The 22850-nt window shown below is 45.2% G+C and overlaps 1 protein-coding gene across 2 annotated transcripts in view; it reads right to left on the bottom strand.

Annotated features, from left to right (window-relative positions):
* Nucleotides 1-2080: 2080 nt before the first annotated feature.
* ANKRD2 (ankyrin repeat domain 2) overlaps nt 2081-22850 on the bottom strand; it is a 42643-nt gene continuing 21873 nt past the window's right edge. Inside the window, exons 4-9 of one of the 2 annotated variants that reach the window (XM_040361218.1) lie at nt 22418-22525; nt 15106-15204; nt 11008-11106; nt 6658-6756; nt 4797-4895; nt 2081-2378 (exon numbers count right to left, since the gene is read on the bottom strand). In XM_040361218.1, coding sequence (XP_040217152.1) covers nt 2280-2378; nt 4797-4895; nt 6658-6756; nt 11008-11106; nt 15106-15204; nt 22418-22525 — 603 coding nt within the window. In that variant the 3' untranslated portion in view covers nt 2081-2279. The remainder of the gene's footprint in view (nt 2379-4796; nt 4896-6657; nt 6757-11007; nt 11107-15105; nt 15205-22417; nt 22526-22850) is intronic. The other variant, XM_040361219.1, reaches the window with a different exon arrangement.

Raw genomic sequence — 22850 nt, 5'->3', positions numbered from 1 at the left:
CAGATGGCGCCAGCTCACATCTGGTGGTAATAACTTTTAATACCAACGGCTCACCACCAGATGGCACCAGCTCACAAAAAAAAAAAAAAATTCTAGGCGACATGGCGCCCGGGATTTGTCGATCCCTGCCTTTACATGTAAAGAGTCTCGACAGGTCCTCTATATACATGTATAGAGCCATGACAGTTCCTTGTTACACTCCTTTATACATGTATAGAGCCATGTCAAGTACTCTTTATACTCCTATACATGTAAAGAGTCTCGACAGGTCCTCTATATACATGTATAGAGCCATGACAGGTCCTCGTTATACTCCTTTATACATGTATAGAGCCATGACAGGTCCTCTTTATACTCCTATATACATGTGTAGAGCCATGACAGGTCCTTGTTATACTCCTATATACATGTATAGAGCCATGACAGGTCCTCTTTATACATGTATAGAGCCATGACAGGCCCTCGTTATACTCCTTTATACATGTATAGAGCCATGACAGGTCCTCTTTATACTCCTATATACATGTGTAGAGCCATGACAGGTCCTTGTTATACTCCTATATACATGTATAGAGCCATGACAGGTCCCCTTTATATTCCTTTACATGTATAGAGCCATGACAGGTCCTCTTTATACTCCTATATACATGTATAGAGCCATGACAGGTCCTCGTTATACTCCTATATACATGTATAGAGCCATGACAGGTCCCCTTTATATTCCTTTACATGTATAGAGCCATGACAGGTCCTCTTTATACTCCTATATACATGTATAGAGCCATGACAGGTCCCCTTTATATTCCTTTACATGTATAGAGCCATGACAGGCCCTCTTTATACTTCTATATACATGTATAGAGCCATGTCAGGTCCTCTTTATACTCCTATATACATGTATAGAGCCATGACAGGCCCTCTTTATACTCCTATATACATTTATAGAGCCATGTCAGGTCCTCTTTATACTCCTATATACATTTATAGAGCCATGGCAGGTCCTCTTTATATTCCTTTACATGTAAAGAGTCTGGACAGGTCCTCTTTATACATCTATAGAGCCATGACAGTTCCTCGTTATACTCCTTTATACATCTATAGAGCCATGACAGGTCCTCTTTATACTCCTATATACATGTATAGAGCCATGCCCATGACAGGTCCTCTTTATACTCCTATATACATGTATAGAGCCATGACAGGTCCTCTTTATACTCCTATATACATGTATAGAGCCATGCCCATGACAGGTCCTCTTTATACTCCTATATACATGTATAGAGCCATGACAGGTCCTCTTTATACTCCTATATACATGTATAGAGCCATGCCCATGACAGGTCCTCTTTATACTCCTATATACATGTATAGAGCCATGACAGGTCCTCTTTATACTCCTATATACATGTATAGAGCCATGACAGGTCCTCTTTATACTCCTATATACATGTATAGAGTCATGACGGGTCCTCTTTATACTCCTATATACATGTATAGAGCCATGACAGGTCCTCTTTATACTCCTATATACATGTATAGAGCCATGACAGGTCCTCTTTATACTCCTATACATGTATAGAGCCATGACAGGTCCTCTTTATACTCCTATACATGTATAGAGACATGACAGGTCCTCTTTATACTCCTATACATGTATAGAGCCATGACAGGCCCTCGTTATACTCCTATATACATGTATAGAGCCATGACAGGCCCTCTTTATACTCCTATATACATGTATAGAGCCATGACAGGTCCTCTTTATACTCCTATATACATGTATAGAGCCATGACAGGTCCCCTTTAGTTATCATGATATAAAATAATGAATGTGGGGGCCTTTTGGTTGGCGTGATTTTTTTTCTGGGGGGGGGGGAGGGGGGCAGCATTTCATTCTTGGTCCCAGGCAGCACAATGTCTTGGGCCGGCACTGTGTACGGTGTTACAAATTCATGCTTCATTTCTACTTTTACATTTTTTTTTTTTTTTTACAAAGGGGGAGATCGGCTGCTTGGACATTCCCCATATTGATCCGTCATCCGGCGTCTCCCGAGGACGGAGCCACAGCCAATCCGACCAATCCAAGCCACACAATTCATCTTTATTTTTATCAAGGAGCATCTTCTGTACAATCCTTTTATTCTATAAGAGACTCGGCTGTACAGGTATATACTATATATCATACAAAATAATAATATTTCCAGAAGCATTTCCTCGTCACACCCGTGGCCTCTCTCTTTCTGCGTCTCAGCAGTGAATAGCGCAGCGGGTTTCTTCTTTTACACTTGCTTCTCCAGGCCGTGGTTTTCCCGCTTCACCAACGCTTCCCGGGTATCCGACTGCCACTGCTGCACCAGCTCTGTCGGGGTTTTCCCCTCCTGTGTTGCATACAAGAAGGAAAAAAATTATATTATTGTAGAAGCGGTCCCTGAACCACCCCCCTCCCCGAACTACCCCCCCCCCCTCCGTTTTTTTGATATTCAGCACGGCGCTACTTTAACTGGAAATTGCGCGGTCGTGCAACAACCCAAATACATTCTATATCATTTTTATCACACAAATAGAGTTTTCTTTTGGTGGAATTTAATAACTACTGGGGGGTTTTATTTTTTTGCTACATAAACATAAAAAAATAAAAATATAAAAAAAAAAAAAAATGGTTCTCTTTCTTACTGGTATGCCCCCCCCCCCCCAAAAAAAAATAATAATAAAACTATTTCTTGCTATATAAACAAAAAAAACGTTGGAAAAAAAACACGTTTCTCTTTCTTTCTGTTATAATATCCCCCCCCCCCAAAAAAAAAAACAATTTCTTGCTATATAAACAATAAAAGAAACTGAAATAATAAAATACATGGAGATTATATCCCCCCCTTATGTATTTATACATGGAGATCATATCCCCCCCTTATGTATTTATACATGGAGATCATATCCCCCCTTATGTATTTATACATGGAGATCATATCCCCCCTTATGTATTTATACATGGAGATCATATCCCCCCTTATGTATTTATACATGGTGATCATATCCCCCCCTTATGTATTTATACATGGAGATCATATCCCCCCCCTTATGTATTTATACATGGAGATCATATCCCCCCTTATGTATTTATACATGGAGATCATATCCCCCCCTTATGTATTTATACATGGAGATCATACCCCCCCTTATGTATTTATACATGGAGATCATATCCCCCCTTATGTATTTATACATGGAGATCATATCCCCCCTTTATGTATTTATACATGGAGATCATATCCCCCCCTTATGTATTTATACATGGAGATCATATCCCCCCCTTATGTATTTATACATGGAGATCATATCCCCCCTTATGTATTTATACATGGAGATCATATCCCCCCTTATGTATTTATACATGGAGATCATATCCCCCCCTTATGTATTTATACATGGAGATCATATCCCCCCCTTATGTATTTATACATGGAGATCATATCCCCCCTTATGTATTTATACATGGAGATCATATCCCCCCTTATGTATTTATACATGGAGATCATATCCCCCCTTATGTATTTATACATGGAGATCATATCCCCCCTTATGTATTTATACATGGAGATCATACCCCCTTATGTATTTATACATGGAGATCATATCCCCCCCCTTATGTATTTATACATGGAGATCATATCCCCCCTTATGTATTTATACATGGAGATCATATCCCCCCTTATGTATTTATACATGGAGATCATATCCCCCCCTTGTGTATTTATACATGGAGATCATATCCCCCCTTATGTATTTATACATGGAGATCATATCCCCCCCTTATGTATTTATACATGGAGATCATATCCCCCGTATGTATTTATACATGGAGATCATATCCCCCCCTTATGTATTTATACATGGAGATCATACCCCCCCCTATGTATTTATACATGGAGATCATATCCCCCCCTTATGTATTTATACATGGAGATCATATCCCCCCTTATGTATTTATACATGGAGATCATATCCCCCCCTTATGTATTTATACATGGAGATCATATCCCCCCTTATGTATTTATACATGGAGATCATATCCCCCCTTATGTATTTATACATGGAGATCATATCCCCCCCCTTATGTATTTATACATGGAGATCATATCCCCCCTTATGTATTTATACATGGAGATCATATCCCCCCCTTATGTATTTATACATGGAGATCATATCCCCCCTTATGTATTTATACATGGAGATCATATCCCCCCCTTATGTATTTATACATGGAGATCATATCCCCCCCCCCCCTTATGTATTTATACATGGAGATCATATCCCCCCTTATGTATTTATACATGGAGATCATATCCCCCCCTTATGTATTTATACATGGAGATCATATCCCCCCCTTATGTATTTATACATGGAGATCATATCCCCCCCTTATGTATTTATACATGGAGATCATATCCCCCCCCCCCTTATGTATTTATACATGGAGATCATATCCCCCCTTATGTATTTATACATGGAGATCATATCCCCCCCTTATGTATTTATACATGGAGATCATATCCCCCCCCTTATGTATTTATACATGGAGATCATATCCCCCCCTTATGTATTTATACATGGAGATCATATCCCCCCCTTATGTATTTATACATGGAGATCATATACCCCCTTATATATTTATACATGGAGATCATATCCCCCTCTTATGTATTTATACATGGAGATCATATCCCCCCTTATGTATTTATACATGGAGATCATATCCCCCCTTATGTATTTATACATGGAGATCAGAAAACACTCACTCCATTCTTTGTCTTCATGTTGGCTCCGTAGATTATCAGCATCTTTATAATTTTGTAGCGGTTGAGTCTGACAGCGTCATGCAGAGCCGTGTCCCCCTCCTGTAAAAGGCAAAGAAGACCTTCGTGTCATCTATAGAGGGGGGGGAGGGGGGGGGATAACGATCATCTATAGAGGGGGGGAGGGGGGGGGGGATAACGAATGTGTGACATAGACATGAAGGGTCTGTAATTCTTATCATAGGTGTATTTTATATGATAGAGACAGAAGATCAACCAAAGCTCCAGAGAGGTCACATGATACAAATGGAGGAAAATAAGTATTTGATCCCCCGACCAACAATAATTATCCCCCCACAGACTGGCTACAGGGGGCGCTCATGTGGTATATAGGCGAAACATTACTTTTGTCCTTTCCCCTTGGCTCCACCCCTAAATCCCCCCCCCCCTTGCCCTGCCTATGTATACCCCACCTTCTTTATGAAGCGCCTATTAAGGCTGCATTCACACCTAGGCGTAGGCAATAGCGGCGTTTTCCGGCGGGTTTTTTTCGGCGTTTTTTTTCGCGCGTATTCATGCTAATATGCGCGTTTGCATACAGCGTTGTCCGACGTTTTTGTACTTAGACGTTTTATTTTTTAGCCAATAGGAAAAACTATCATCTTTTCATCACTTGTTGCTATGTTGGTAGATTTTTTTAATCTTCTGCCTGGGCGACAAGTTCTATTGACGAAACGCCCGTAGCAAACGCTTGTTGTCGCGCAATACGCGCATATCTGGCGTTTTACATTGATTTCAATGGAAAACCAAAAACGCTCAAATACGCGCATATCGCGCGACAAAAAAGGGTCCGGAACTTCTTTTGACTACAGGCGATGCGCGTCAGGCGCATCAGCGTGCAGATGTGAACCATCCCCATTGACTTTCATTGCTTTTCGTCCCTCTGGCGTTTGTTCGCGTCGCGCTACATGCGACAAAACGCAAAGGTGTGAATGGGGTCTTAATCTTACAGCCTCACCAGCCCCTATCAAATGCAGACTCCGTCGTATCTCTGTTTCTATCTATGCGACGGATTCATAGAATCAGTTACGCATAGATAGCCATAAGATCCGACAGGTGTAATTGTCTTACACTGTCGGATCTTAGGATGCAATACCGCGGCCGCCGCTGGGGGGAGTTTGCGTCGTAACCCAGCGTCGGGTATGCAAATTAGTAGTTACGGCGATCCACGACGGATTTTCGCGTTCGCTACGTCGCCGCTAGTCTAGTTTCCCGTCGCAAAGTTAGTCGTCGTTTTAGGTGCCCTAACTTTAGTCGGCACGCGTATGTGCTGTATAAAGTATGGCCGTTGTTCCCGCGTCGAAATTTTAAAACGTTTCCTTCTTGCGCAAGACGTCCGGGAATACGGAAGTACGCTTACGCACGTCGCCGTTCGAAAAAATTACGTCACTTCGCGCAAAGCGCGGCGGGAAAATCAAAAGGGAGCATGCGCAGTAGGTCCGGCGTGGGAGCGCGCCTAATTTAAATGGCACACGCCCCTTTGAATTACGCGGGCTTACGCCGGAGGCCGCCAGCGTAAGTTTTCTCGCAAGTGCTTTGTGAATCAGGCACTTGCGATGAAAACTTGCGGCGGTGTAACGTATCTACGATACGTTACGCCGCCGCGATTCTACGTGAATCCGGGCCTTAGTTGCTTGTAGCAGAGAGAAGGGAGTAGGAGCACCAGTGGCCGGGCGCCCCTAGGCGGCTGCCTAGTTTGCCCAGTGGTAGCGCCGGCCCTGCCTGCATCCAGTGATGGGCTGAGAGTAGAAGTTCCGGGAGAAGCCGCAGAACCCCCCTGTTATAAAAAGAAGCGCAGACTTACTCTGTCCTTGGAGTTGATATCCACCCCGGTGGCAATGAGATGTTCCACAATGTCTGCCTGTCCGGTGCGAGTGGCGACATGAAGAGGGGTGCTCAGGACCTGAAACATGTCATGAGAGACGCGTCACAATACAGAGGAGTGCTCAGGACCTGAAACATGTCATGAGAGACGCGTCACAATACAGAGAGGAGCGCTCAGGACCTGAAACATGTCATGAGAGACGCCTCACAATACAGAGGAGCGCTCAGGACCTGAAACATGTCATGAGAGACGCCTCACAATACAGAGAGGAGCGCTCAGGACCTGAAACATGTCATGAGAGACGCGTCACAATACAGAGGAGTGCTCAGGACCTGAAACATGTCATGAGAGACGCGTCACAATACAGAGGAGTGCTCAGGACCTGAAACATGTCATGAGAGACGCGTCACAATTCTCTACAGTTACTGGAGGATTTCACAGAGAAAAAAAATGAAATTCTAATAAATATAATTCCAACTAGAACTATAAACTTTTTATAACCACTTCCCGACCGCCGCATGTATATGTACGTCCACAGAATGGCACGTACAGGCATATGGGCGTACATGTACGTCCTTGCCTTCTAGCGGGTGGGGGGTCCGATCGGGACCCCCCCCCCCCCCGCGCTACATGCGGCGGTCGGATTCCCGCGGGGAGCGATCCGGGACGAGGGCGCGGCTATTCGTTTCTAGCCGCCCCCTTGCGATCGCTCCCCGGAGCTGAAGAACGGGGAGAGGCGTATGTAAACACGGCTTCCCCGTGCTCCACTATGGCGGCGCATCGATCGAGTGATCCCTTTTATAGGGAGACTCGATCGATGATGTCATTCCTACAGCCACACCCCCCTACAGTTGTAAACACACACTAGGTGAACCCTAACTCCTACAGCGCCCCCTGTGGTTAACTCCCAAACTGCAACTGTCATTTTCACAATAAACAATGCAATTTAAATGCATTTTTTGCTGTGAAAATGACAACGGTCCCAAAAATTTGTCAAAATTGTCCGAAGTGTCCGCCATAATGTCGCAGTCACGAAAAAAAAATCGCTGATCGCCGCCATTAGTAGTAAAAAAAAAATAATTAATAAAAATGCAATAAAACTATCCCCTATTTTGTAAACGCTATAAGTTTTGCGCAAACCAAATCGATTAAACGCTTATTGCGATTTTTTTTTTTTTTACCAAAAATAGGTAGAAGAATACGTATCGGCCTAAACTGAGGAAAAAACGTTTTTTTATATATGTTTTTGGTGAATATTTATTATAGCAAAAAGTAAAAAATATTGAATTTTTTTCAAAATTGTCGCTCTATTTTTGTTTATAGCGCAAAAAATAAAAACCGCAGAGGTGATCAAATACCACCAAAAGAAAGCTCTATTTGTGGGGAAAAAAAGGACGCCAATTTTGTTTGGGAGCCACGTCGCACGACCGCGCAATTGTCTGTTAAAGCGACGCAGTGCCGAATCGCAAAACCTGGCCTGGGCATTTAGCTGTCTAAAGGTCCGGGGCTTAAGTGGTTAATATCGCTTTTCCCATCAGATGCTTGATCTTCCTTAACCACTTCCTTACCGGGCACATATACCCCCTTCCTGACCAGGTGAAATTTCAGCTTCCGGCACTGCGTCGCTTTAACTGACAATTGCGCGGTCATGCGACGTGGCTCCCAAACAAAATTGGCGTCCTTTTTTTTCCCCACAAATAGAGCTTTCTTTTGGTGGTATTTGATCACCTCTGCGGTTTTTATTTTTTGCGCTATAAACAAAAATAGAGCGATAATTTTGAAAAAAAAACAATATTTTTTACTTGTTACTATAATAAATTGCCCAATTTTTAAAAAAAAAAAATGTTTTCTCAGTCTAGGCGATACGTATTATTCTACATATTTTTGTTAAAAAAAAAAATCGCAAGAAGTGTCTGGTTTGCGCAAAAGTTATTGCGCTTACAAAATAGGGGACAGAATTATTATTTTTTATTATTTTTTTTTACTACTAATGGCGGCGATCAGCATTTTTTTTCGTGACTGCGACATGTATTTTTTCCAAAGAAATTGTGTTTTGAAAGACCGCTGCACAATTCCCGTGTGACATAAAATACTGCAATGATCCCCATTTTATTCTCTAGGGTCTCTGCTTAAAATATTTATATAAAATGTTTGGGGGTTCTAAGCAGGGCCGCCACCAGGAATTATGGGGCCCCTTGCACAGCTTCAGGCATGGGGGCCCCCTGGAGCAGAATTGAAGCGGGGGCGTGAATTGAGAAGCGGGGGGGGGTGCCACAAATTGAGAAGTGAATTGAGGTCGGGGGGCGTTGGGTGCTGACGAACAAAAAAAAAAAAAAAAAGGGGGGGGTTGCCCTGGGGACCTCTGGGCCCCCTCCAAAAAAAAAATATATATAAAAAAAAATTGGGCCCTTTAACCACTTAAGGACCCCTTCGCGCCGATTTACGTCGGCAGAATGTCCCGGCTGGGCACATTAACGTATATGTACGTTGCCCTTTAAACCCAGCCGTGGGGTCGCACGCGCCGGGGGGGGGGGGGCGCGTTCACGCGACACGCTCCGAAGCTCCGTGACCACGGCCGCGAGACTCGCGGACCCGATCGCCGCTGGAGTCCCGCGATCGGTCCCCGGAGCTGGGAAACGGGAAGAGCTGTGTGTAAAAACTGACCGGTTCCTTTAGCTGCCTAAAGGTCCGGGTCTTAATTGGTTAATAAAAAATATATATATACATTTTTATCCAGGGGGGTTGCCCTGGGGACCTCTGGGCCCCCCTACAAAAAAATAAAGAAAAAATATATAAAAAAAAATTGGGCCCTTTAATAAAAAAGAAATATATACATTTTTTTTTTTATTAAAAAAAAAGAGGGCGTTGCCATCCGGGCCCTGGGGACCTCTGGGTCCTTTAATAAAAAAAAATATATTAAAAAAAAATATATATATATAATATATATTTTTTTTTAATAAAAAAAAGGGGGGGTTGCCATGCGGGGCCCTGGAGACCTCTGGGTCCTTTAATAAAAACAAAATATATATAAATTAAATTTAAAAAAATAAAATGTACAAAAAAAAGGGGGGGGTTGTCATCCGGGGCGTCCGGGCCCATGGGGACCTCTGGGTCCTTTTAATAGTAAAAAATAAATAAAAATTAAAAACATTTTTTTTAATAAAAAAAATATTAAAAAGGGGGGATTGCCATCCGGGGGCCCTGGGGACCTCTGGGCCCTTTAATAAAAACAAAATATACATATATAAATTAAATAAAAAAAAAAGGGGGGGTTGTCATCCCTTGGGGACCTCTGGGTCCTTTAATAATTAAAAAAAAAAAAAATGTATAAAAAATAAAAAGGGAGGGTTGCTAATAGTGTTGCTCATGAATATTAGTATTGCGAATATTCGGCTCGAATATGGCATATTCGAGTATTCGCGATATATTTCGAATTTCGCAGTGAATATTCGCTATTCCGAATATTCTAATTTTTTCAATTTTATTTTTAGAACAGATCACATCCTAGAGATCTCCATCGACGTCTAAAAGCATTGCTGGTATGATTAGAGACCTTGGGCCGAGTAGCTGAAGCGATCATTTTATCGCAATGCGATTATTCGGCAATCGGAATATCGCGCGATTATTTTCTCCGCCCTTCTTTTGCATCAGAGCCAATCAGAGTGCTCCTACCGCAGTTGTCGAAATTCCGCAATCAATTTCGCATTCGCATTTTGCGAAATTTCGATAAAATATCACGAATATTCTGAGCCAATCAGAGGGCTCCTACCGCAGTTGTCAAAATTCCGCAGTAAATTTTGCATTTTGCGAAATTTCGATAAAATATCACGAATATTCTGAGCCAATCAGAGTGCTCCTACCGCAGTTGTCGAAATTCCGCAGTAAATATCGCATTCGCATTTTGCGAAATTTCGATAAAATATCACGAATATTCTGAGCCAATCAGAGTGCTCCTACCGCAGTTGTCGAAATTTCGCAATTATTTTCGCATTCGCAATAGCGTAATTTCGCAAAAATTTCATTTCGATAAAATATCACGAATATTCGAATTTAGCGAATATTTCTCGAATATTCGGCTATATATTCGTGATATATCGCGAAATCGAATATGGCGTATTCTGCTCAACACTAGTTGCTAACTGGGGCCCTGGGGAACCTCCGGGCCCCTTACAAAAAAAAGGGCCCCTTACAGGTGTACTGCCTGTACCCTCCTGATGGCGGCCCTGGTTCTAAGTAATTTTATAGCAAAAAATGACTTTACTTTTTTAAACTTGGAAACAATGAGTGTCAGGAAAAGGGGGCGGGTCAGCGAGTGCGGGAAACTCCCACCTTGTCTTTCACGTTGATTTCGGCTCCGTGGTCCTGAAGAAACTTCACAACGTCCAGCTTCCCGCCGCGGCACGCCCAGTAAATAGCCGTGGAATCCAACTATAAAGAATAGGTAGAGATTTTCATTCAAGGTTCTCATTTGTTTGAAACTTCTGGATGCCCATACTGACCCTGAACAGCCCAACCCTGTCACTGATTGGACAGCCCTGTGAGACGCCATGGCCTACCCAGGGGCGGACTGACCATTGAGGCACTCGGGCACTGCCCGAGGGCCCCATGCCACTAGGGGGCCCCATCAGGGACAGGGTGTAGGTATCACTAAGAAGTCCCACACCAACATTCGCTGTGTACAGACATAACTTTATATCAGTAAAGGTCTGGTTCCCTTCCAGTCTCAAGTCCTGATGAAGAGGGTGGATGCTCGAAACACGTTGGTGACTCTTTCGATTTGCAGCCCTGGCCTTTACCTGAATGAAGTCGCATCTGGGCCTTTCAGCAGTGGTGTGGTAGCTTTTAATTTTCATTCGTGATACAATTTTTATTCCGGCAAGGGTCAAAAGGCAAGATAAAAAGGAACTGCCAACGCATTTCGTCCAGAAATGCTGTCTTCATCAGGGCTTGCAATAAGAAACAATGTATCAGGAGCAACGCCTGGACCTAGAATAGTATTTTATCCAGTGTTGGTTTGGTATTGGGGGGGGGGGGAGGTGAGAGACCCCCCCCCCCCCCAGCATAACACGGATGGAGAGGAATGTGGACGGGTTCATCCTTAAACTCCTCCTAAGCCACGCCTCTGATGCATTTCACCCCGCCCATCGGGGGATTAGCCATAGAGGGGGTTCGCCAGCGTTTCCTATTGCAAGCCCTGAAAAAGGAGGGTGTTATTGGACCCCCCAAAATGTGTTGGATGAAGCCCCCCCAGATCCTGCTCTTTAATAACGAATTGGCAGGAGTCACCCGGTGAACCCGCCCCCTTGTGACGTCATTGACTGAGGGCATGCTGGGTCATTGACGTCACAAAGGGGGCGGTGTCACCGATATTCACTGGTTGTTAGGGACGCTGGTGGCCCCCCGCTCCTCAGTCAGGGCCCTTAACTCTGCCTGAACACAGCAGCGGTAAGGTCCCCTGTCCCTCAAAACTGGGGCAATGCATTGGGTAAGTTAGGCGGCCGCGAGGCCCCTGTAAGTGCGAGGCCTTAGGCGACCGCCTAATTTGCCTTATTAAAGAGCCGCCTCCGCACTGCAACATAGCCGATCGGCGCCTTGTACTGCATCCTTCCTCTCCTAGTCTGAGCTCTGCTGTGTACAGGGATTGGTTGACGCCAAGTCAAGTTCTCTACTCCTATCAGTTCCTTGTGCTGCTTCTTCCTTCCTTCCAGTCTGAGCCCTGCTGTACAGGGGCTGCAAAAGGCAGATACCCAATCAGACGCTGAAACTGAGAGAGAAAAAAACCACACATTTAATGATATACAGAGCCTGGAAAAAGTATTCATACCCCTCTATATACAGAGCCTGGAAAAAGTATTCATACCCCCTTGAAATTTCCCACATGTTCTCAGGTTACAACCCAAAAACTTAAATGTATTTTATTGGGATTTTATGCGATAGACACAAAGTGTCACATAATTGTGAAGTGGAAGGAAAATGATACAAATAAATATGTGAAAAGTGTGTGAGGGGGGAGGGGCATTTGTATTCAGCCCCCTTTACTCTGATACCCCCTAACTAAAATCTAGAGGAACCAATTGCCTTCAGAAGTCACCTAATTAGTAAATAGAGTCCACCTGTATGTCATTTAATCTCGGGATAAATACAGCTGTTCTGTGAAGCCCTCAGAGGTTTGTTAGAGAATCTTAGTGAACAAACAGCATCATGAAGGCCGAGGAACACACCAGACAGGTCAGGGATAAAGTTGTGGAGAAGTATAAAGCAGGGTTAGGTTATAAAAAAAAATCTCCCAAGATTTGAAGATCTCACGGAGCTTCTGTTCAATCCATCATCGGAAAATGGAAAGAGTATGGCACAACTGCAAACCTACCAAGACATGGCCGTCCACCTAAACTGACCGGGCCGGGCTGTCGTACCCATTCATCAGAGAAGCAGCCAAGAGGTCCATGATAACTCTGGAGGAGCTGCACAGCTCAGGGGGGAGAATCTGTTCACAGGACAACTATTAGTGGTCTCTCCACAAATCTGTCCTTTATGGAAGAGTGACAAGAAGAAAGACATTGGAGAAAGAAAGACATAAGAAGTCCTGTTTGCAGTTTGTGAGAAGCCATGTGGGGGAGGGGACACAGCAAACATGTGGGGGAGGGGACACAGCAAACATGTGGAAGAAGGGGCTCTGGTCACATGACATCAAAATTCAACTTTTTGACCGCTATGTGTGGGGAAAACGAACACTGCACATCACCCTGAACACTCCATCACCACCGTGAAACATGGTGGTGGCAGCATCATGTGGTGGGGATGCTTTTCTTCATCAAGGAAGCTGGTCAGAGTTGATGGGAAGATGGATGGAGACAAATACAGGACAATCTTAGAAGAAAACCTGTAAGTCTACAAAAGACTTGAGACCGGGGGGGGGGGGGGGTTCACCTTCCAGCAGGACAACGACCCTAAAGTACATCCAGAGCTACAATGGAATGGTTTAGATCAAAGCCTATTCATGTGTTAGAATGGCCCAGTCACAGTCCAGACCTAAATCCCATTGAGAATCTGTGGCAAGACTTGAAAATTGCTGATCACAGACGCTCTCCATCCAATCTGACAGAGCTTGAGATCTTTTACAGAGAAGAAGAATGGAGGAGAAATGTTCCTCTCTAGATGTGCAAAGCTGGTAGAGACACCCCCAAAAAGACTTGTAGAGAAAGGGGGTTCTACAAAGTATTGACTCCGGGGGGTGCCATACAAATGCCCCTCCCCCCACACTTTTCACATATTTATTTGTATCATTTTCCTTCCACTTCACAATCATGTGACACTTTGTGTCTCTCACATAAAATCCAAATAAAATACATTTACGTTTTTTTGGTTGTAACATGACAAGAAGTGGGGAATTTCAAGGGGTATGAATACTTTTTCACTGCACTGTATATAGAGGGGGTATAAATACTTTTTCACAGCACTGTATATAGAGGGGTATGAATACTTTTTCACGACACTGTATATAGAGGGGTATGAAGACTTTTTCAAGGCTCTGTATATAGAGGGGGTATGAAGACTTTTTCACGGCACTGTATATAGAGGGGTATGAATACTTTTTCACGGCACTGTATATAGAGGGGGTATGAATACTTTTTCACAGCACTGTATATAGAGGGGGTATGAATACTTTTTCAAACCACTGTATATAGAGGGGTATGAATACTTTTTCACGGCACTGTATATAGAGGGGTATGACTACTTTTTCGAGGCGCTGTATATAGAGGGGTATGACTACTTTTTCACGGCACTGCATATAGAGGGGGTACGAATACTTTTTCTCAGTACTGTATATAGAGGGGGTATGAAGACTTTTTCACAGCACTGTATATAGAGGGGGGTATGAATACTTTTTCACTGCACTGTATATAGAGGGGTATGAATACTTTTTCACTGCACTGTATATAGAGGGGTATGAAGACTTTTTCGAGGCGCTGTATATAGAGGGGTATGAAGACTTTTTCGAGGCGCTGTATATAGAGGGGTATACATACTTTTTCACAGCACTGTATATAGAGGGGGTATGAATACTTTTTCACGACACTGTATATAGAGGGGATATGAATACTTTTTCACGGCACTGTATATAGAGGGGGTATGAATACTTTTTCACGACACTGTATATAGAGGGGGGTATAAATACTTTTTCACAGCACTGTATATAGAGGGGTATGAAGACTTTTTCACGGCGCTGTATATAGAGGGGTATGAATACTTTTTCACGGCACTGTATATAGAGGGGGTATGAATACTTTTTCACGACACTGTAAACATGGAAGTTGAATTGATAGGAAAAGTCGCACTGACGCATTTCTCTGAGAACGCGGCGGCCGCTCATGTAAGCGATTTGTATTGGTTGCCCCGGACGGACGTGTCGCCGTCTCGCTGTCGTACCCGGTCTCTGAAGTTGACGGACGCTCCGCTGTCGATGAGTTTCTTGATGATCTCTATGTGGCCCTCCAGTGACGCTCGGTGAAGGGCCGTCCTCCGGAACTGCAACACAAAGACACAGCGAGGTGAGCAGAGATCAGCCAATCGCAGCCAAGCTTCATTCATAGAAAACATTCATTTCCATCCTGGAAGTGCAGGGTCTGGAATTCTTATCATCATCATCATCATCATCATAGGTGTAATTATATGATAGAGACAGAAGAGCAACCAAAACTCCAGAGAGGTCACATGATACAAATGTTATACGTATTTGACCACCAATGATGGGACACTATTCCTCCCACTGATACAAATGATGGGACACTATTCCTCCCACTGACACCAATGATGGGACACTATTCCTCCCACTGACACCAATGATGGGACACTATTCCTCCCACTGACACCAATGATGGGACACTATTCCTCCCACTGATACCAATGATGGGACACTATTCCTCCCAGTGACACCAATGATGGGACACTATTCCTCCCACTGACACCAATGATGGGACACTATTCCTCCCACTGACACCAATCATGGGACACTATTCCCCCCACTGACACCAATGATGGGACACTATTCCTCCCACTGACACCAATGATGGGACACTATTCCTGCCACTGATACCAATGATGGGACACTATTCCTCCCACTGACACCAATGATGGGACACTATTCCTCCCACTGACACCAATGATGGGACACTATTCCTCCCAGTGACACCAATGATGGGACATTATTCCTCCCACTGACACCAATGATGGGACACTATTCCTCCCACTGACACCAATGATGGGACACTATTCCTCCCAGTGACACCAATGATGGGACACTATTCCTCCCAGTGACACCAATGATGGGACACTATTCCTCCCACTGACACCAATGATGGGGCACTATTCCTCCCACTGACACCAATGATGGGACACTATTCCTCCCACTGACACCAATGATGGGACACTATTCCTCCCACTGATACCAATGATGGGACACTATTCCTCCCAGTGACACCAATGATGGGACACTATTCCTCCCACTGACACCAATGATGGGACACTATTCCTCCCACTGACAATAATGATGAGACACTATTCCTCTCACTGTTACCAATGATGGGACACTATTCCTCTCACTGACACCAATGATGGGACACTATTCCTCCCACTGACACCAATGATGGGACACTATTCCTCCCACTGACACCAATGATGGGACACTATTCCTCCCAGTGACACCAATGATGGGACACTATTCCTCCCACTGACACCAATGATGGGACACTATTCCTCCCACTGACACCAATGATGGGACACTATTCCTCCCACTGACACCAATGATGGGACACTATTCCTCCCACTGACACCAATGATGGGGCACTATTCCTCCCACTGACACCAATGATGGGACACTATTCCTCCCACTGACACCAATGATGGGACACTATTCCCCCCACTGACACCAATGATGGGACACTATTCCTCCCACTGACACCAATGATGGGACACTATTCCTCCCACTGACACCAATGATGGGACACTATTCCTCCCACTGACACCAATGATGGGGCACTATTCCTCCCACTGACACCAATGATGGGACACTATTCCTCCCACTGACACCAATGATGGGACACTATTCCCCCCACTGACACCAATGATGGGACACTATTCCTCCCACTGACACCAATGATGGGACACTATTCCCCCCACTGACACCAATGATGGGACACTATTCCTCCCACTGACACCAATGATGGGGCACTATTCCTCCCACTGACACCAATGATGGGACACTATTCCTCCCACTGACACCAATGATGGGACACTATTCCCCCCACTGACACCAATGACGGGGCACTATTCCTCCCACTGACACCAATGATGGGACACTATTCCCCCCACTGACACCAATGACGGGGCACTATTCCTCCCACTGACACCAATGATGGGGACACTATTCATTACAATCAGTACATGTGATCTTTTTATGTATGGGTTTTGTGGTTTCCTTGTCCTTCTTACATTCATAGATTTGTGTCACATTGTACAGGATGTGAGTCCCTCGTATGTCCTTCATATCACATTGGATGGGGATCTCTCGTGTAATTCCAATCGCTTACAACTGTCTGTCCCCGAGGTCCGCCTGCCGCTATTTATACCCTAATAAATAATCACAGACCTCACATGATCCGATCGCTTTACACCTCGTCTGGGAATATATGCGACCTGCTGCTGTCCCTCTCCGTTCTTCTGCTGTCCCCCTCCAGTTTTCCTTCGTGTCCCCCTCCGTTCTTCCTCCGTGTCCCCCTCCGTTCTTCTGCTGTCCCCCTCCAGTTTTCCTTCGTGTCCCCCTCCGTTCTGCTGTCCCCCTCCGTTCTTCCTCCGTGTCTCCCTCCGTTCTTCTGCTGTCCCCCTCCAGTTTTCCTCCATGTCCCCCTCCGTTCTGCTGTCCCCCTCCGTTCTGCTGTCCCCCTCCGTTCTTCCTCCGTGTCCCCCTACGTTCTGTTGTCCCCCTCCGTTCTTCCTCCGTGTCCCCCTCTGTTCTGCTGTCCCTCTCCGTTTTCCTCCGTGTCCCCCTCCGTACTTCCTCCGTGTCCCCTTCTGTTCTTCCTCCGTGTCCCCCTCCGTTCTTCCACAGTGTCCCCCTCCGTTCTGCTGTCCCTATCCGTACTTCCTCCGTTCTGCTGTCCCCCTCCGTTTTTCTCTGTGTCCCCCTCCGTTCTTCCTCAGAGTCCCCCTCCGTTCTTCCTCAGTGTCCCCCTCCGTTCTTCCTCAGTGTCCCCCTCCGTTCTGCTGTCCCTCTCCGTACTTCCTCCGTTCTGCTGTCCCCCTCCGTTCTTCCTCCATGTCCCCCTCCGTTCTTCCTCCATGTCCCCCTCCGTTCTTCTGCTGTCCCCCTCCATTCTTCCTCCGTGTCCCACTCCGTTCTTCCTCAGTGTCCCCCTCCGTTCTTCCTCAGTGTCCCCCTCCGTTCTTCCTCCGTGTCCCCCTCCGTTCTGCTGTCCCTCTCCGTACTTCCTCCATTCTGCTGTCCCCCTCCGTACTTCCTCTGTTCTGCTGTCCCCCTCCGTTCTTCCTCCGTGTCCCCCTCTGTTCTGCTGTCCCCCTCCGTACTTCCTCCATTCTGCTGCCCCCCTCTGTTCTTCCTCCGTGTCCCCCTCCGTTCTGCTGTCCCTCTCCATTTTCCTCCGTGTCCCCCTCTGTTCTTCCTCCGTGTCCCCCTCCGTTCTTCTGCTGTCCCCCTCCAGTTTTCCTTCGTGTCCCCCTCCGTTCTGCTGTCCCCCTCCGTTCTTCCTCCGTGTCTCCCTCCGTTCTTCTGCTGTCCCCCTCCAGTTTTCCTCCATGTCCCCCTCCGTTCTGCTGTCCCCCTCCGTTCTGCTGTCCCCCTCCGTTCTTCCTCCGTGTCCCCCTACGTTCTGTTGTCCCCCTCCGTTCTTCCTCCGTGTCCCCCTCCGTTCTGCTGTCCCTCTCCGTTTTCCTCCGTGTCCCCCTCCGTACTTCCTCCGTGTCCCCTTCTGTTCTTCCTCCGTGTCCCCCTCCGTTCTTCCACAGTGTCCCCCTCCGTTCTGCTGTCCCTATCCGTACTTCCTCCGTTCTGCTGTCCCCCTCCGTTTTTCTCTGTGTCCCCCTCCGTTCTTCCTCAGAGTCCCCCTCCGTTCTTCCTCAGTGTCCCCCTCCGTTCTTCCTCAGTGTCCCCCTCCGTTCTGCTGTCCCTCTCCGTACTTCCTCCGTTCTGCTGTCCCCCTCTGTTCTTCCTCCATGTCCCCCTCCGTTCTTCCTCCATGTCCCCCTCCGTTTTTCCTCCATGTCCCCCTCCGTTCTGCTGTCCCCCTCCATTCTTCCTCCGTGTCCCACTCCGTTCTTCCTCAGTGTCCCCCTCCGTTCTTCCTCAGTGTCCCCCTCCGTTCTGCTGTCCCTCTCCGTACTTCCTCCATTCTGCTGTCCCCCTCCGTACTTCCTCTGTTCTGCTGTCCCCCTCCGTTCTTCCTCCGTGTCCCCCTCTGTTCTGCTGTCCCCCTCCGTACTTCCTCCATTCTGCTGCCCCCCTCTGTTCTTCCTCCGTGTCCCCCTCCGTTCTGCTGTCCCTCTCCGTTTTCCTCCGTGTCCCCCTCTGTTCTTCCTCAGTGTCCCCCTCCTTTCTTCCTCAGTGTCCCCCTCCGTTCTTGCTCCGTGTCCCCCTCCGTTCTGCTATCCCTCTCCGTACTTCCTCCGTTCTGCTGTCCCCCTCTGTTCTGCTGTCCCCCTCCGTACTTCCTCCATTCTGCTGTCTCTCTCCGTTTTCCTCTGTGTCCCCCTCCGTTATTCCTCTGTGTCCCCCTCCATACTTCCTTCGTGTCCCCCTCCGTTCTGCTGTCCCCCTCCGTTCTTCCTCCGTGTCCCCCTCCGTTCTTGCTCCGTGTCCCCCTCCGTTCTTGCTCCGTGTTCCACTCCGTTCTTCCTCAGTGGCCCCCTCTGTTCTGCTGTCCCTCTCTGTACTTCCTCAGTTCTGCTGTCCCCCTCCGTACTTCCTCAGTTCTGCTGTCCCCCTCCGTACTTCCTCCGTTCTGCTGTCCCCCTCCGTACTTCCTCCGTTCTGCTGTCCCCCTCCGTACTTCCTCCGTTCTGCTGTCCCCCTCAGTTCTTCCTCCGTGTCCCCCTCCGTTCTGCTGTCCCCCTCCGTTCTGCTGTCCCTCTCCGTGTCCTCCTCCTTCCTTTTCTGTATGAATGGAGAGGAGCCGCTGTCTTCTCTCCATTCATTTTCAGTGCAGCTGAGTCTGCAGAGAAAGGGACTGGGGAATCTCTATCCTCTGTCTCTTTCTCTGCCTCAAGGGGGAGATGTCAGAGGTCTGTCAAGACTCCTGATATCTCACCAAAACCCCCCAATAGGGCAGATTTAATTAAACAAAAAAAAAAAGTATTGCAATAAATAATAAAAAAAAATATTGTACAAAATAATAAAAGTTACACTTAAAAATAAAACACAGACACCCCCCCCAAAAAAAAAAAAAAAAAAAAGAAAGCATCGTAACAAAACAAAAACAAAATTTGGAAAAATATAAAAAAAAAAACAAAACAAAAGGGCTGATTTTAAAAAAAAAAAATGAAAAAAAAAAGCATTGTAATAAATAATAAAAAAAAATATTGTACAAAATTAAAATTAAAAAAACAGAAAGACACCCCCCCCAAAAAAAGAAAGTATTGTAAAAAAAACTAAAATTTGTAAAAATATAAAAACAAAACAGGGCTGATTAAATAAAAAAAAAAGTATTGCAATAAATAATTAAAAAAATTATTGTACAAAATAATAAAAAATACACTTAAAAAAACACAGGGGCAGATCCACAGTGAGAGTACGCCGGCGTATCTACTGATACACCGGCGTACGTTCAAATTTCCCGCGTCGTATCTTTAGTTTGAATCCTCAAACCAAGATACAAGATACTGGGTTCGATCCGACAGGCGTACGTCTTCGGATTGTAGATGCAATACTTTGGCGTCCGCTGGGTGGAGTTTGCGTCGTTTTCCACGTCCGGGTATGCAAATTAGCTATTTCCGACGATCCACGAACGTACGCGCGGCCGTCGCATTTTCTTACGTTGTCTCTAGTCTGCTTTTTCCAGCGTATAGTTAAAGCTGCTTTTTTGCGGCGTATAGGTAGACTTGCCATGTTAAGTATGGCCGTCGTTCCCGCGTCGAAATTTGAATTTTTTCTTTTTTTTGCGTAACTCGTCCGTGAATCGGGTTCACGTCTAAGTTTAAAAAATTACGTCCTTGCGACGTTATTTCGCGCAATGCACAGCGGGAAATTTAGGGATGACGCATTGCGCAGTTCATTCGGCGCGGGGACGCGCTTCATTTAAATGAAACACGCCCCCTACTTGCCGATTTGAATTCAGCGGCCCTTACGCCGCGAGAGATAGACTACGCCGCCGTAACTTACGGCGCAAATTCTTTGTGGATTCGCAGTTTAAAAAAGTAAATTACAGCGGCGTAGCGTATCTCCCATACGCTGCGCCAATGCAGATCTCTGTGGATCTGCCCCAAATTTTTTTTTTTATATTTTTACAAATGTTGTTTTTGTTTTTTTTACAATGCTTTCTTTTTTCTTTTTTTTTGGGGGGGGGGGGCAAAAAAAGAAAAAAGAAAGCATTGTAAAAAAACAAAAACAACATTTGTAAAAATATAAAAAAAATATAAAAAAAACTAAACAAAAAAAAAGTATTGTAATAAATAATAAAAAAATTATTGTACAAAATAATAAAAATGTAAATGAAAAAAAACACAAAGACACCCCCGCAACAAAGAAAAAAAAGAAAGCATTGTAAAAAAAAAAAATTTGTAAAAATATAAAAAAAAATGTAAAAAAAAATCAACAGGGCTGATTTAATTAAAAAAAAAAAACGTATTGCAATAAATAATAAAAAAAATTATTGTACAAAATAATAAAAATTTCAATTAAAAAAACACAAAGGCCCCCTAAAAAAAGAAAAAAAAATGTATTGTAAAAAACAAAACAAAATCAAATAATAAAAATATAAAAAGAAAACCGACAGGGCTGATTTAAAAAAAAAAAAAAAAAAAGTATTGCAATAAATAATACATTTATTGTACAAAATAATAAAAATTACAATTAAAAAAACACAAAGACAAAAGAAAGAAAAAAGAAAGCGTTGTAAAAAACAAAACAAAAACAAAAATTGTGAAAAAAAAAAAAAACACGTGACATAAAAAAAAAAAGGAACAGTGAGTACTTGAAAAAATGGTATCGGGACAACCGGAGCTTTTTTTCTCAGAAAATAGGTGCAGGAACTCAACCAGGACCCCGTTCAGATTTCACAAACAGTAGAAGAGTCTTAAAGGGGCATTAAATACCAGAATTGCATTCCATACAGAGTGCAGAGTTCAGGGGGGGGGGGGTTACACACAGAGTGCAGAGCTGTCACTTGTAAACACAGAAACCAGACTTCTGTGTTTACAAGTGATTGTGGTGAGCAGGCACCACAGGGTCTGAGCCAGAGGTGGTGGAACCGAGTTCCCCCTGAAAAAATGTGGTATCGGGACAACCCTAATTTCCAGGTAATGAGGGAAATAGTTCTGATTGCTATCACATGACTGAACACAGAACCATGTCCCGGAGTATGCTCACATCTCCAGGTACTCGGTGGGGGGGGGGGGGGGGTGCACGTCGCTGTCCAAGCAATGCATTGATGAGATTCTCTGTCCCGCTCGGGTTTCTCAGACGGAGTGCCAGGCCTGGCCCGGCTCATTCAGGGGATTCTTATTATAGACCTACCTCATCGCAAGTGTCCGGAGATCCACCGTCCTCCAAGAACTTCTCAATGATGGTCACCTTGCCTTCAACCGCGGCCTTCAGGAATGTTTCTGGCAGGATCGGCTCCGTCTGTTGGACGAGAATTATATGCAATCAACATCCGGGTTCATAGACGGTGATTATTTATTATAGAACACAAAAGCAAAATTTGGAAACATAATCCCCCCCCCCCCCCCCCCCCCGAGAGGAATTTATTTAGACGTTCTTAAAGCTGAACTTGGGGCACACAGTTGAACATGCAGTACCACTTGACGTCGGTTGGACGTCGTTGGATTTGTGGTGGTGGTCAGCCGATTGATCGTTCTTATGGACGGCAAGAGGGGCCAACGTCCCCCCCTTCCGCCGCCCTCCGGTGCTGCGATCGGTGAGTCGAAGAACAGAGCCGCCGGCCCCC

Source organism: Rana temporaria, chromosome 8 (genome assembly GCF_905171775.1).
Source record: "Rana temporaria chromosome 8, aRanTem1.1, whole genome shotgun sequence".
Lineage (NCBI taxonomy): Eukaryota > Metazoa > Chordata > Amphibia > Anura > Ranidae > Rana > Rana temporaria.
The sequence above is the reverse complement of the archived record's forward strand: the minus strand, read 5'-3'. Positions and strand labels throughout refer to the sequence as shown.